The 15800-nt window shown below is 41.5% G+C and overlaps 1 protein-coding gene across 1 annotated transcript; it reads left to right on the top strand.

Moving 5' to 3' along the window:
- The first annotated feature begins 1093 nt into the window (after positions 1 to 1093).
- LOC147308614 (segment polarity protein dishevelled homolog DVL-3-like) lies at positions 1094 to 15440 on the top strand. The gene is made up of 15 exons (XM_086272449.1): positions 1094 to 1724; positions 3164 to 3233; positions 5224 to 5339; positions 6778 to 6890; positions 7086 to 7221; positions 9174 to 9264; positions 9405 to 9474; positions 9581 to 9720; positions 10408 to 10484; positions 10567 to 10634; positions 10745 to 10894; positions 12006 to 12137; positions 12528 to 12695; positions 12815 to 13018; positions 14246 to 15440. Exons 1-15 carry the CDS (start codon positions 1564 to 1566, stop codon positions 14602 to 14604), a joined length of 2055 nt encoding a protein of 684 aa, XP_086128575.1. The 5' UTR covers positions 1094 to 1563; the 3' UTR covers positions 14605 to 15440.
- Positions 15441 to 15800: the final 360 nt, after the last annotated feature.

The raw sequence follows: 15800 nt of genomic DNA, 5'->3' as shown, positions 1-15800 counted from the left end.
TGCCAAAAAAGTCAGCTGTTGCCAATCAGACACTTTCCACATTGTGCTTTTCTGTGTTCATAATTCAGTTTTTAAAAGGCAGTGTTTGATACTTGATATCTTGCTTTGTTATTTATGACATTTTGATAAGTAGTAAAAGTAAAGATGGAATATTTCGACAGTTACATTTATAAAGATGCAATTTACAGCATTTGTTCTATCAAAATGCAATGCATCTGTATAGAAAGGACTATAAAAGTATGTTATCCTTCAGCCAGATGTATGCTATCTAAAAGTGTAGATGTGTTTGTGTGTAAAATTTCACTGCACACCTCAAAGTAATAAGACACATTTCTATCTGGAATAGCAGGTAAACACAGATGTTACTAACCACATTAACTACGGCTTTGTGCTTAAATACATCAATGTCAGTAACACCTGTCTACAAGTTCATGTGCTATAAAACCTGTCTAAAGTGTGATCAGTGACCATATAATAAAGTGAAGAAGGTTAACCATGATCCACAGTCATAAATTAAGTTATTTGACCTGCTGATGTGGGAAAAACAAATCACTCTGCCTTTCAATCACTCTGATTGGACTTCTTCTCAGTCTGAGTGGTGCTATGATAGCAATTACAAGAGGTCAGCAAAATTAAAACACAAATAAAAATGTGGAAGGAGTCGTTTGATTTCAAAACCTCTCCTTCCATGCCAGTTCTCTGCTGTATGATGGGAAGCCCTACATCCTTGCACCCCCCCAACCTCCTCCTTGCAGATTTAAAATGTAAAGTGGAATTTTACATTTGTCTATCGTGTCACAGCTGAGATTTTTAATTTTAGAGTGATTAAGATCCAAATTCTAAGAAAGTAAAATGATAACTGACAATGATGGTCTTATTCTTTGCAATCCATATAAAGGTTTCAGCTGTAAATTGGAGTATAAACATATTGAAGCTCTGTGTAAGTATACCATCATATAACTGTGGGTCTGTGGGGCTTCAAAACTGCTAAAGGCCGTTTAATGGCCTTACCAGAGCAATATGGGAGCCGTTAAATTGCCCCAGCTGTCCTCGAAAAGCTGTCACTCTCCTCCTCACCTGCGGAGGGCGCTCCTCCGAGACAGGCTTGGACGATTTTATGCAGTTTCGTGTGCAACAAAGTAAAGCCGAGCAGCTAGCGAGAAGGGAGTACGGACCCTTCTGAGATTGTTTATTTTTGCACCGCTTTGAAACTGTTTTTCCTCACGTATTTCTAAGGTTTTTGTGATATATTGTACGTTTTACACAAACGGAAACTAAAGCAATTCAGTCCTGGGGTGGTGTTTGGACGCTTTGTGGAACAGCAAGGTGTTTTTGTAATAGAGAGTCAGGCGTAACGTTAGCAAGCTGCCGTGAAGAAAAAAGAAAGGGGAAAAAAAAAGGCAGAACCGGGCACTACGGAACGGGTCGGTCAGCCAGAGAGAGCCGGGTGGACCACGGCAAAGCCGCAGCCGCCAGCGCCACGGGGAGTCGGGGCCCGAGAGGGAGCCTGCCAGGCCCTTGGCTTGATGCAACCAGTCTGCCTTGCCTTAGCCGCAGTCCGAGATGGGGGAGACCAAAATTATCTACCACCTCGACGACCAGGAGACACCATATCTGGTGAAACTGTCGGTGCCGGCGGACAAAGTCACGCTGGCAGACTTCAAAAATGTCCTCAAGAAACCAAATTACAAATTCTTCTTCAAATCTATGGACGATGACTTCGGGTAACTGTTAAAAGGTTCATTGTGTTTAACGTGGAATCGGCATGGACTGCTTAACCTCAGTCCATTCAGATTAACTGTAACATATTTGTTACCTCGTGGAGCTGGCTTGTCATCACTTCTAAGGTTACCTGTCTTTCAGTCATCAGCTAGCCGTTTGCTTTGCCGTTCCTTTGTTAGCTGCTAGCGTCCAGGTCGCATCGTTAGCAGGTCTGTTCAGCGTCCCGACCCCGTTTGTTTACATTGCTCGTGCTTAGCTTATGCTGTACTGTCTTACCAAGTTTGGTCATTTCCAGTTTCACGAACACTAAGAGAACGCCTTTAATCGCATTTAAACTTATTGAAGACTAAATGAAACAAGGAGCAATTCATACTGTTACTAACTAGTTACTGACGTTACAGCTGTCAGTTGCTGCCTAATGTATGAAACGCTTATGCTAGCAGGCTAATGAATGGATCTAACCGGACACTTGGTGAGTGAGTGAGACCAGAAGGCCCCTGCTGTTGTTGTCTATTAGCCTAAGGAATGCAAAGTTGGACACAGGAATGCCCTGTTCATCACTCTGGCAGCTTTATGAGCGTGTCCCTTTGTGTTAAAACATGGCCAGAAAAGTAGACGTTTTATGGTCCTCCACACTTTACCTTCTTCAGAGTTAAATAAAAGGGAGAAATGTACTTTTTTTGTTTTGTTTTTTTTTTAAACTCGAGCCAGGTTGCCAAAGTTTTTCTGGCTAAACTCAAACAAGGGTGGGGCAACAACCTAGATAGGAAGGACGAGTTTTGAAAGGATCCGCAGCTGTTTGTGTTGTTTCAAGAGTGGAGGTGCATGCACTAAATTAACTGTTGAAGCCTTAAAGTCTAGACTGGTGGTGTTTTAGGAACTTGTTAGACTGGTTTGGAGCCTGTGATCTTTACCAGGAAAGCCTCACTGACCATCAGTGTTCTCCCTGTCAAAGACCCGGCTAATCTTGACATCTCCAATACTCTGAGGCGCTTGTTAGATACATGCCTTATTTGTCCTCTTCATTGTGTAACAAGGTGTTGTTAAGATCTGCCTGCCATCTGATCCTTGCAAGCAGGACTGAATGAATGGGAGGGTTTGCATGAAATTCACATGGTTACATTTACACATGCCTTTTGTTAATGTATTTGCACCAGTCTGTAACGCATTAAGGCTTACTTCTATATATGAAATGGACAAGTGAGCCATCTTTTGACTAGTTTTCTGTGCGTGTGCCAGTAGTCTCAAACATTTGGTTATATTGAACATTGTCATTGATTCTTAATGTGTACAACTGTCCCCAGTTGTCAGTGTCTGTCCTGCTTGGTGGAATATATTGTCCAGCTCCACTTCCTCTAAATGCACCCTCATGTTTTATTGCCCAGGGAGTGCTTTTGTGTTGGTAATGTTTGACTGAAACAAAGCCTTGTTCTCTTTACAGGGTGGTAAAGGAAGAAATATCTGATGACAATGCTAAGCTGCCCTGCTTCAATGGACGTGTGGTGTCATGGGTAGGTCCAAAATACACGCTGCAATAACATTTATTTATTTATTTTTTGCTGTTTGCTTGTGTGCGATAACTTGTGTGGTTAAGTGGCGTACATGAATGTGTAACAATGATTCCCATCTGTTGGGCACTTACCCCAGTCATACTCAAGCGTAGGGGGAGGCACTGCACATCTGTGTGATAATATCATCATCACATAACGATCCTCAGAGCAGTATACATACACTGCTTTTCCTAAACCTTGTCTTTTTCACTGTAAAATATAATTTTTTTTTAAGCACACAGGTTAATTGGCACATGTAGCACATACATGTACTTACATGCAGTTTCTTATTTAAAGCCTCTAAGCAATAATACTCCTGTCTCCACAACACTCGAGACATCTGGCGCTCGTGCACGGCCTCCCTTCCTCTCTTCTCGACATTGAAATTGGATTAAGAGCAAGTGAAATCACAGGATAGCCGGAAAATACTCCATAACAAAGGGCCTCACTGCAGGTCATCTAACAAGAAGATTGAATCTCACAGGGAGGAGAGAATAAAGCAGAGAGAAAGACTGCTCTGTGTCGTGATGTGAAAGGCTAAAGCACTCGCTTAATTTCTACAGTGTGGTTTTAATTATTCGAGCATCATCAACATGGCGTTATTGCTCCATTCTGGAGCGTATATTCCAGCGTGCTCGTCCTAATGCGTCTCTTTGTTGTGGTCGTTTTCATTAGACTGCGCGGAGGTTTAGTTTAATGTGTTTAAAAGCCAGTTCTCCTTTGTGTGCGTTTGCTCCAAAGTGTTTGTTATCTCTTGAGGGTTGTTGCAATGTTCCACATACAGTCAAATGTTATTTTTGTTAGAGTATGTCCATTTGTTTGTCTCCGCTGTTCGTCTGTTGTTTCAGTGAGCTGATTGATTATTCTCTGGGGTCCAGAGGCCTGGCTGGCTGCACATCATTTCATCACAACAAGCCAGCACCCTGTATCTCCTGTTCTGTAGCTCCCTTTAGTGCACACCAAAGTAGACTCTTGTGATTGTGATTAAGAGCAGAAGACTAATTTTAGCTATCTTGCCACATAGTAATATAGCTGAATTATTATGACAGTACAGGTGATTTGATTTGATATACTGATGCCCTGTTTCAGCACAACATATTTATCTTTCCAACATCTTCACACTCACTTTGTTGCTGTAATTTAGTTTAGATGTCACAGCTTGATTTCTAATAAACATGCACTGAACGAAAGAGATTTCTCAAGTGCATAATGGCTGTGCATACAATGAAATTGAACCTGATTTTTAAAAAAATATTTTTTTTTTACATTGGATCCTTAAGATTGAGGTCAGCAGCTGCTGAATCTGAACTTTTTCAGCACCACAGGTTGCTGTTGATGGCTACAGTTTCACACTGGTCTCATGTCATCGTTGAAACTTGTTTTTGCATGCAAATACATGCTTCATTTCTGATATGGATGACTTCCAAGATTCCACAAAAACCACAGCAGGATTTAAGTTATATTGTTTTGTTGTCTCAAGCTAACAAACACTAGCATGTGGTAAAAGTGGAAATAAATGCATACCGGTAATTTAATTTCTGAGAAAACATTAGTTCTGGTCTGTTGGAGACCATTTTTTCCCCTACAATTTGGTAACTTAGGCAACACTGTCAGGTACACAAACCACAAGTCTTGGCTTGGGCTCTTTCTTTTTCAACTTGCTGAATTCACAGCTGCTTTTGTAGAGCTTTGCTCTCTCGGTAGGAAACTAGTAGGAGGCAGATTAAGTCTGAATTTTAGCAAGAGACTGTAGTCCCTTTCTGCAGGAGATTTTGAAATGTTTGTGTCATACTTTTAGGAAGTTAGAGTAAAACATGACACACCGTGTATAGCCTTTGAATGTGGATGTGAATGAAGGTCTGCTGCTCACTCATTCTGTGTCTTTCTGTAAATTCTTCTCTCTGAGAGATACTCATCCCCCTGAACGACCCGACTCTTTGTCTGTTGACAGTTGGTCTCTGGAGACGGCGCGCACACGGACGCAGGCTCGGTGGCGGATAGTTTAGAGCCGACACCACCTCTGGAGAGGACCGGGGGCATTGGAGACTCGAGACCCCCTTCCTACCAGTCAGTGAACTCAAACGAGACTTTGTGGACTTTGATACTTTATATTTTGTTTTTCTGTGAATGAGAATGAAATATATTGTGCTTAGTGTGTGTCTGTGTGTTTTTTGAGTGTCTTGAATGAGTTCTTCTGTGTTGCCAAATAGGGCTGCCACGATTAGTCGACTAGTCACGATTGCGTCGACTTTCAAAATCGTCAACGACTAATTTAATAGTCGACGGGTCGTTTCAAGCTTTGTAAGATCACAAAAGACGCAGGAATAAGTAGTAGGATTTAAGAGTGTAATAACGGACTGAAACAGAAGATGGCAGCACTGCATATACAAGGATGCCAGCTGCCGTTAAACTCCGAAGAAGAAGAAGCGGTGTCCCAGAATTCATAGCGCGGCACAGCTCAGTTTTCAACAATGGCGGCAACTAGTTAGTTTAATATTACTCTTATTATTCTTTCTGGGCCACAAAATAAACGTTTAACATATTTTCAGGCGAGAATGTAGCTGTGTAAACCTCAAATATCTGCTCAGTTTATCAAGACACCACATATTTTCAAAAGCGCTCCAATGTTTTCGGAGACGTCTGTTACCCACTAGCTCGATAGCTAGTCGGGGGCAAGGCTCACTAGAGCCGTGAAAGTAATCGGTGACTAGTCGACTATCAAAATAATGTTTGTGGCAGCCCTATTGCCAAATAAGAACAGTAACAGGAAAGGGCAAATTAAATCAAAAAAGTGATATCTTGTGACTGCCCTGGAGGAAAGAAAATCTAGCTTAATTCTTGCAGGCATTTATCCGTAGGCTATTATGATCATGCTTAAGCCCCTGGTTCAGGGCCGGCCCGTGGCATAGGCCGTATAGGCAAATGCTAAGGGCGCCGTCCATCAGGGGGCGCCACGCCAGTGCCACAAATGTTGAAGAAAAAAAAAAAAAAAAAAAGTTGGTACTATTATTTCTAAATACAAAAAATAATCCCACGTTAATTAAAATGCAAAGTAAAGCTTATTTAATAGAAATATTATTTGTTACAACATTACACTACACTGCTGATGTAAGGGGGCGCCACCTAAAATCTTGCCTAGGGCGCCAGATTGGTTAGGGCCGTTTCTGCCCTGGTTACTAGTTGTTGTTTTTTTGTTTGTTTTTTTTATATAAATATTTCTATCTAAAGAAATATGCTATGTCTGCAAGTAAAGTGTTAAAAAAAGAGACTCTTTTTTTTATCACCACACTGAAAATCCATCAACACAACATCTGCAATTCTTTCCAAATATTCAGGTACAGATCGCTTTCTTAACCACAGTGAACCAGAGTAGCCAGCAATTTGATTCTTATAAAGCTCTTTTAAAATAAACATTAGTTTTAGTGGCTGCTGAATAAGCTCAAATGCCCTGATCATGATGTTTTGTAACTCTGTCTCTCTTTAACACTCGCTCTCTTGTCTGAAGTGGGAAAGCAGCAAGTGGTCGGGACAGCCTGGACAATGACACAGAGACCGGCTCCATGGTGTCTCAGAGGAGAGAGAGGGAGAGGCCGCGACGGAAACACACTAATGACCATGGTCAGAAAGAAACTTGCTGCTTATTCTTGTTTTTCATTGCACGTATCAGTGTTGTTTCCATGTATTTCACAACTTATGAATAACAGTTATCTTGTTGGTAAAAAGTAAGTGTAGCGTGATTGACTTTAGACATGCAGTATCCTTTGATTGTTTTATTTTTCTAGCTTAAGTTTTTAATTTAAAAACCTGCTGCAGGTGGGAGGCAGAACGGGTACTCATCGCGGGGTATGGGACGCGGAGGCCCCGAGTACGACAGCTGCTCGTCCTTCATGAGCAGCGAGCTGGAGTCCACTTCCTGCTTTGATTCAGATGATGACGATGCAACCAGCAGGTCAGATGTGTTATATAGCTGTTGAGCTGGTTTGTTGCAAAAAGAAGAAATGCATTTGGCTTCAGGAATGCATGTGGAGTTATAGTTGATGGTTTATGGCAAAGATTAGTACTGTCTAATTGTGTGCTGGTTTTTGTGGTAACCTCAGGGTTCTGCTCCAGCGGTAATCCTTGCAGCCCACTGCAGAGACTCTGCTGGTCTCAGTCTTTAGGCATCTGACGGGATGTTTTTCCCGTTTAATCAGCTTCAAAAGAGCTGGATTAAAAACCTCTTACGTATTTGGGGGGGATTCTGACGCAGAAAGAAATCAGGTTTTTTTGTTTTGTTTTTTGTTGATTATGTTGTAACCTTCAAATGTAGTTCGATGCTGTCTTATAGTTAAAGCTCATTCTGACTTGTAGAACTGTTTTCCTTCTGGCTTTCAAATGGCTTCCCTTTAAACAATGTCTTTTTATTAAGCGTTTTTCCTTTATGCATATAAAAAAGGTTCTGAGAATAGAAGGATTACGGATGATTTGTTCATTTGGGGCAATTAGCCCATACACTTAAGGTAAAAAAAAAAAAGGTAAAATAAAGAACTTTTTTTTTTGTCCCCCAGATAACATAGTCCCTGCAAAATAATCCCATTAATTCCCACCCAGGTCACTGCCCTAGACCTGTTCACCTGACATGAGGGAGTTGCACACAGACAAAAGTAAATGCACCTGAAAGATTCTTATAGATTTTGAAATGCATCAAGGAAAGAACTGCACATTCTTTGAAATTATCTAGTAGAGTTTTGGAGTGTGTTATTTTTTTCCAGTTTTAGACATGAGGTCATATAACCACTGTTTGTTAGTGGGGGGTGCAGCGTCCCCGCCACCTCAGTAGAATTGCCCTCCTGGCCAACAGGGAACAGAATGATAGCACCTGTGTTTTAGAGGCCGGTAGAGGCATCTCATTCCCACTGATGCCAAACAAAGCAAGAAGGGGGTCAGGCACCAGCGTCACACTGAGAATCCTGGACAGGGTATGGAAAACCTCTGTCCAGAAGTGGACAAGACCAGTACTGATGGATCAATGAGGCTTCAGCAGTTTTGCAAATGCCTTTCTTTTAAGTAGGTAGTAGTATGGTTAGCGTTTGATTACTAAATTTATATGGTAAAATTAAACAGCAGTGGGTTATTTATTCTTACTGTAGACTGGAGTATTTGAGCCCTGGTAACAAACTTGAAATGGTCACGATGAAGCTATCTGTTTATTCATGTTCATAGAAACAAATTTCTATGAGGCAGCATGACTGTAAGTAATGTATTTCAATTGGAAGTATTCTTTGTGTCTGAAGCACATACACTTGTTGGCCACTTTGTTAGGTATACCTTGCTACTACCCATTTGGACTCTTGCTTACCTTTAGAACTACCTTTATTTTTTGTGGCACAGCACAGTGCTGGAAACATTCCTCAGCAATAGTGGCTCATGTTGCATCACACAGATGCTGCAGATTTGTCGACTGCGCATGATATGATATGAATCTTCCATTCCACCGCATCCCAAAGGGGCTCTGTTGGATTGAGATTTGGTGACTGTTGAGATCATTTAAGTACATTGAACCCATGACCATGTTCAAGAAACCAATTTGAGATGATTTAAGGTTTGTGGCATGGGCACACTTTCCTGTTGGAAATGGGTACACTGTGGTCATAAACGGATGGACATCAGAGCCTCAATTGTTGCAGCAATATTATAACTAAATATTGGTACACTGGTGAAGATTAGTATGTAGAAAATTTGAGATATTTGCTTATAATGGGGAAGTTTATATCCAGAAACTTCAAAGATTAGATCGTGGCTACTTTCAAAGACTCCTATGAGACAATTTGATCTGCATCTGTTATTTAGTTATTATTTATTTAATTTTAAATCGTGTTTTTTTTTTTTTTTTTTTTTTTTTTCCCCCCCCCTCCTCTTCAGGTTTAGTAGCTCCACTGAGCAGAGCTCTTCTCGTCTAATGAGACGACATCGACGCCGGCGAAGGAAACCCAAGGCTTCCAATATGGACAGGGTGAGAACACTCTTAGTTGTAAAGGACAATAACTCAACCAAAGTTACCTAAAATTATCTTTCATGTTATAAGTCATGATTCTGCTCTTAATGTATTTTTTTTGCATTCCTCATAATTCTTGTCCTTATTTCATTCTTCAGTCTTCGTCATTCAGCAGCATCACAGACTCCACCATGTCGCTGAACATCATCACTGTGACTCTCAACATGGGTAGGTGATTTGCACACACACAGGAGTTAGATGTTTGTTCAGCGAGCATATGAAGTTGATAATACTTCATTTCTTTGAATATACTCTGTTCCTCCCCACCTCACAGAAAAGTATAACTTCTTGGGCATCAGTATTGTGGGTCAGAGTAATGAGAGAGGTGATGGAGGAATCTACATCGGCTCCATCATGAAGGGAGGAGCTGTGGCTGCAGATGGACGCATAGAGCCCGGGGATATGCTGCTGCAGGTGTGTGTTTGTGTCTTAAGTAGGAGACTGATGCACACAAAATGAAAACAGTTTACAGTTGAATATCTGGAATTTAGACACATAGTGTGAGTGGATGTACACGTTGTAACTGAGACCAGCACTTTTACTGAAATGAATGATGTCAAGGGTTTCTGTTCTTGTGCATGTGTCACAGATGCAGTTGGCTGTAATGTCATCGCTTTTTTTTACTCTTCGTATACACATTTTCGTTTAATCCAATCTTATCGTACTGTAAAATATACTTCCCAGGAAAATTGCTTATTTGGGACCCCATATTGATGTCTTTCTGCAGTAGAACTGGAATCGCTGTGGGGCTGTGAAATTTTCATATTTCTGTTTATAGGAAAAAATGTAGTTCTGGGGCTACTTCTTAATGCCATATTGCTTTATCTCTCTTTATATATCTTTCAAGCACACTGAAGAATTCCTTCCTGTCCACTGTATCCTCTTTTGTGATCCAATCCACCTGCATTTCCTCTCTTACGTCCACGACAGCTCTGTCTTCAGCATCCTGCTCTAAATATACCCACTACCTCACTTCACATGTCCAAACCAGCTCAGTCTCTTTGCCTTTGAACTATCTGAGCGCTTCCTTTAAAGTATTAGTTCCACATTAGTTCTAACTTGGCATCTCATTGGGATATTTTTCTGTTTTTATTGATCTAGGTGAACGATATAAACTTTGAGAACATGAGCAATGATGATGCTGTTCGAGTACTAAGAGACATAGTGCACAAGCCGGGGTAAGCGAATACAAAAGCAGCATCTATAACACAGGAGTGCAAAAAGACCAATAATTAACTGTCTATGTGTCTTTTTTACCAGCCCCATTACTCTGACAGTTGCAAAGTGCTGGGACCCAAACCCTCGGAGCTGCTTTGCTCTGCCCAGGAGTGAGTGGTTCCTCTGCAATAACTATACGCAGTGACACATTTTTTATTTTTTACTTGAAAGATTTTGTAATAACCTCATTAATTTCAGCTGCTTTCCCTCTCTTTAACAGGTGAGCCAATCCGGCCTATCGACCCCGCTGCATGGGTGTCTCACACGGCAGCCATGACTGGGGTGTACCCTCCATATGGCATGAGCCCTTCCATGAGCACAGTCACCTCCACCAGCTCCTCAATCAGCAGCTCGATCCCTGAGACTGAACGTGAGTCACATCACCCCCCAAAGCTGCCTGTTGGAGCTTGTCATCAGTGCACTTTTATCCAAAGCAACTTTCATCCTCATCCCACATGGTCTCCACATTTAAACTGTACCACCTTTTGAGTTTTTAATGTACCTCTTTTTACTCTTTTGTTCCTCTTTTTTTTAGTTTTCTCCTTTGTTTCCTGGTACCTCTTTATAGCCTACTTGTTAAAAATAAATACATTTGAGCATTTGAGGAAGAAAATAACTCCAGGTTTGTCATACCGCTTGGAACATTCAGCTCTCCCTCCTTGTGACCACCAAACCTCTGTTAGTAAGTCTCCGTGTTAAGTGCGGCCCTTCCCTCTCACTACATTCCTGTGACTATTATCTGTTCCAGCTTTTGCTGTGTTCAGCCTCAGCTACCATCTGCTCGTGTCCAAATAGAGCCATAACTCACAACTTTTGTGTCTCCTTTAATCTTTGGAAGTTTTGCGATGCCTTTTCTTTTGGGAGAAAAATTTCCTTTTCTCTTGAAACATTGTTTAACTTGCCTTTTACCTATTAGTTACATGTCTATAATTCACTTAATAGAAAATATGAATGCCCTTTATCTTATTACATATCCACAATGTATTGTGAAGGGATTTTTTTTTTTTTTTTTATTAAAGAAGAAATGAAAAGTCTATTGAAATGGAGGCAGATGAGAAGGGACACTGTGACGCTTAGTCATGATAGCTGGTCTGAGAATGGACTGAAACTCAGTGAGATTATATGTAAGATACATTAGTGTTCTAGGGAGGACATGTAATTCACTGTGGTCTGGCTCATCTGGGGGATTTAGCAAATCCAAGTCAGTTGCAGTCCACTTCAAACAAAGATCCAGTCAAATCCAGTCTTGATTCACGATTAGAACAGAACGGGGTCAAATAACAGCCGAGACCACAGGAAACCAAATATTTTTGAGGCAAATTCCAAAACAGGCCAACATTTTTTTTTCTTTAACCTCAGAAAACAGCACTCAATAGTTCTTTAATTTTAAATGTTTTGGAAACAAAACACAATGTGGCAATTTCTGATTTAAAAGATTTAACACCACCCACATGTTAACTTGCTCATGTCATCTTTCCTAGGATTCGATGACTTCCACCTCTCGATTCACAGTGACATGGCAACGGTTGCTAAGGCCATGGCCTGCCCAGAGTCAGGTCTGGAGGTGCGAGACAGGATGTGGCTCAAGATAACCATCGCTAATGCCTTTATTGGTACGTCTGTCAAAGCGAGCTTGACTGGGCTTTTTAAAAATTACGCACACATACACAGATCTTCTCAGCTTTTAGATTGAGTGTTTCACTGATGCCAAAGCAATACCTAAATACTGCTTCGATTAATTCAGTTGTTTTTTACTTCTTTTTTTTTTTTTACATTTTGGAAAAAAAAAAGTTTAAATTCCAACAACTGAGAAACATTCAGCATGAGATCGAATTGCCTTTATTATACCAAGGTGTGTTACCAGAGCTCAACAAAAATCAATGTTAAATTGAAGTATAGATAAATTAACCACCATCAGATTTATGTAAAGTTGTCAAAAAAGTTTTAAATATGATCAGTGAAGCTGTAGCCTCACGATTTGATTTCTAAAACATGTGCTTCAGGTTCTGATGTGGTGGACTGGCTCTTCCATCATGTGGAAGGATTCACAGATCGCCGTGAAGCTCGTAAATATGCCAGCAATTTGCTGAAGGCTGGGTACATCCGACACACAGTCAATAAGATCACCTTCTCTGAACAGTGCTACTATGTCTTTGGAGACCTCTGTGGCAGTAAGTGGACTTTGAGCTCACTGATCTGCTTAGAGCGTGAGCAGTAACAGCAAGTTTCGCCAAAGTTTAAGTGGGATGCGACTTGAAAATCTAACGGAGTTGTCTTCTCTTTCCCTCAGACATGACCCACTTGTCTCTGCATGATCATGATGGATCCAGCGGTGGTGCCTCAGATCAGGACACCCTCCCCCCTCTGCCCCATCCTGGGTCAGCCCCTTGGCCCATGGCCCTGCCCTACCAGTTCCCTATTCCACACCCTTACGATCTGCCGCAGCCCTTCCATGGTGGACCAGGAGCTGGTAGCGCAGGGAGCCAGCACAGTGGTTAGTGCAGTTTAATTAAGTCCTCAACAGATACATTTCAAGCACTTCATATAAAATTACAATGTTAATTTTGCAGTTTCTCCTCAAAGAAAAATCAAGATTCATGTCAGTAGCACACGGTTTCCCTAAAACCTTTAACAACTATGCTTCTACAAAGATGCAGAGCTCACAAGAAGGTAACCAGCCATTGCTGCTGAGGTTCATTAGGGCTTGCTATAGCTGCTTTTTTGTGAAAGAGTTCACTGAAAGACTTTATAAGCCTGTAGACAGATTCTGTGTGAAAGGGATATATTAAGTGATATTACAACATCTCTGCAGTGTTTTACATTTAGTTTACGCTGTTGAGCAGTATGAGGTGTGGAGTTTTACCTCCACACTTTGAATTCACTTATAGGAACAGTGTATGTTTTAATAAGCTGACTTCAAAAACTTGAAGGACACAGCCTAGCTCTGTGAGTAGTGAAAAAGGACTCTTTCCATCACCCCCAAAGTCTTCAGATGTTGGGGTTTCTGTGTTTAATGTGTGTGGAACTAGAAAAGCAGACATTGTGGTTTAAGGTGCAGTTTCCTTACACACTGGAGATATTTACTAACCAACAACAGCTGGGCCCACTGAGACAACATCTTAGATGCTCTGTACTCATTTAACTTAAATGCACGGGTGAGTAGTGCACAAACTAGCAGGATGCAGAATGTAAAAGACAAAGTGTTGGGGTTTGGGTTTGCTTTAATATTTCTGGTGGAGAAGAGATTTTTTCCCCCCATTCTTCCAGTGTTTGTGCTAAGACAGGGTAACATCCTATACCTCTCTCTCGCGCTCTTTAGTAGACACAAAATTAAGCTGACATGAATACTTTCCTATGTTTTTGGATTTGATGACATGCATTGGACCAAAGCATCCTCCACATCAAGTTTCTTTTTAATCAGATGAGCTGTTTTGGTTTAAATTAATCACTCTCAGGAACTTGCCCTAAAATTAAGCAGTCTGAGTGGGATAATAAAATAAAGACCTGTGACTGCCTTCAGGAATAGCTAAACTGTTTGGCCTGAATGCTCCTAGACTATGTCAGCATTAGTCATGCAGCTCTCCCAAGAGTCTCCTGCAAACTGGGTCAGCGCTGCCTTCGTGATGTCATTGGCACCCAATTAGAAAAAGATGTGATTTTTATTTTTTTTAAACATACATCTCACTTGCATAATAATTTTTCTCTTTTTTTCTGTTCACAGGGAGCAGCGGTTCTAACTGTAGCAAGAATGAGGGCCGAAAATCCGGTGGCAGTGGCAGCGAATCAGACATCAGGAGCCACCGGGCACCAAGTGAGCGCTCAGTGGCTCCCCCTAGTGAACGAAGCGTCCGCAGCTCTGTGAGCCACCGCAGTGCCAACTCCCACTCTATAGCCTATGGGCCTGGTCTTGTGTACGGCCCCCCTGGCCTGCCCCCTCAGCCACCACATCTTTCTACAGCTGCACCTGGTGCCCCACCAGGCAGAGAGCTTGCCTCGGTGCCCCCTGAGCTCACTGCGTCACGGCAGTCTCTGCGAATGGCGGTGGGCAACGCCGGAGAATTCTTTGTTGATGTGATGTGACACTGGTTATAGAGACCTAAAGGCAGAAATGGAAACCACCCTGTTGTGTATGCTGAGAGAAAATGCTCCTCCTCTCTTGTACTTTTTCTTAGTAGTTGTAGTGGTCATACTTTCTTCAGTGAAGAAACACCCCCCCCCTGCTCCAGATGGAACCAAAGCGCCTTTCTCAGTTTCCGCTCCATGGTGGGGAAGAGTTTTAGCAAGGACAAAGAGCAGAAGAAGGGAGGGAGGCAGTGGAAATGGTCAGCTGGGGAAGATGACTCAGTGCTTTTCCACATGGATGTTTTTCATTTGTTCTTCTTTTCACTCTTCCCTCCCTCCTCTGGGTTCCTTATCTAATGTTCTCTGTCCTCCCCCACCCCTGTCCACGTCAAAACTGAGAGACTGAAGCCTCTTCCCTCTTCCTGTTTTTTTTTTTTTTTTTCCCCCACTTGCTGACCTCTAACAAGAAAAAAAGAATGACTGAAAGAAGCTGAAATGAACACTAACTGTTAACCTTATTCAGACTTTTAAAGTATTTGCTTGACTTAAGAGAGAAAGAAAGAAAGAAATGTATGTAGTGCAAGAGAATTACAGTCCATACTTTGAGAATGCATTTGTTTTATTATATTTGTAGCTGGTCACAACTAGTTTCTTTTTAATGCTTAATATGAGCATCCAGTTTCCAGAGTCGTTTTTATACGGCACAACTACATTTTCATCTGCTAACCAGCGAATCTTCAGACTGTCTTGTGATAATGTATAGTGGGAAAAAAAAATTCTTACCATGACTTTCACACTACTCTTTTATCAAGGAAAATGTCTTTTTATTTATAAATATAGTTTTATGACTTAAATCTGCTGCTTCTGTTTTGTTTGCTTGTGTATACCTTTCTGCAAAACCAAAAACTGAAACCTAGTGAGTTTATTTCCCCCTTTCTATGGTACCTGAGGTTATATTTGCATTTAAAAGCAGTGGACTGCAAAACCGTCCAGGCGCAGGAATGTGAAGGGTGGGCAGTCTGCTGTACAGATGTGTGTGTGTGTGTGTGAGTGAGTGAGAGTGGGGCGGGAGCGCTGTGGGAGTGTGCAAACGTTCAGCCTGTGTACATTTGGACTTGCCCCAGACTGAACAACTCTATGCAAAACGTTCCCTGTGGTTTGAGGCGGAAACTCCTGTTGAGAGGCGATTCGGTTTAGTTTGGAAAATAAAATTG

This window comes from Aulonocara sp. 'chitande type north' Nkhata Bay, linkage group LG18 (genome assembly GCF_057382095.1).
Source record: "Aulonocara sp. 'chitande type north' Nkhata Bay isolate Kocher_YH1m ecotype deep benthic linkage group LG18, A_spYH_male_GT1.1, whole genome shotgun sequence".
In the NCBI taxonomy this organism is placed as follows: Eukaryota; Metazoa; Chordata; class Actinopteri; order Cichliformes; family Cichlidae; genus Aulonocara; species Aulonocara sp. 'chitande type north' Nkhata Bay.
Note: the sequence above shows the minus strand (reverse complement) of the source record. Positions and strands in the feature narration are given on the sequence as shown.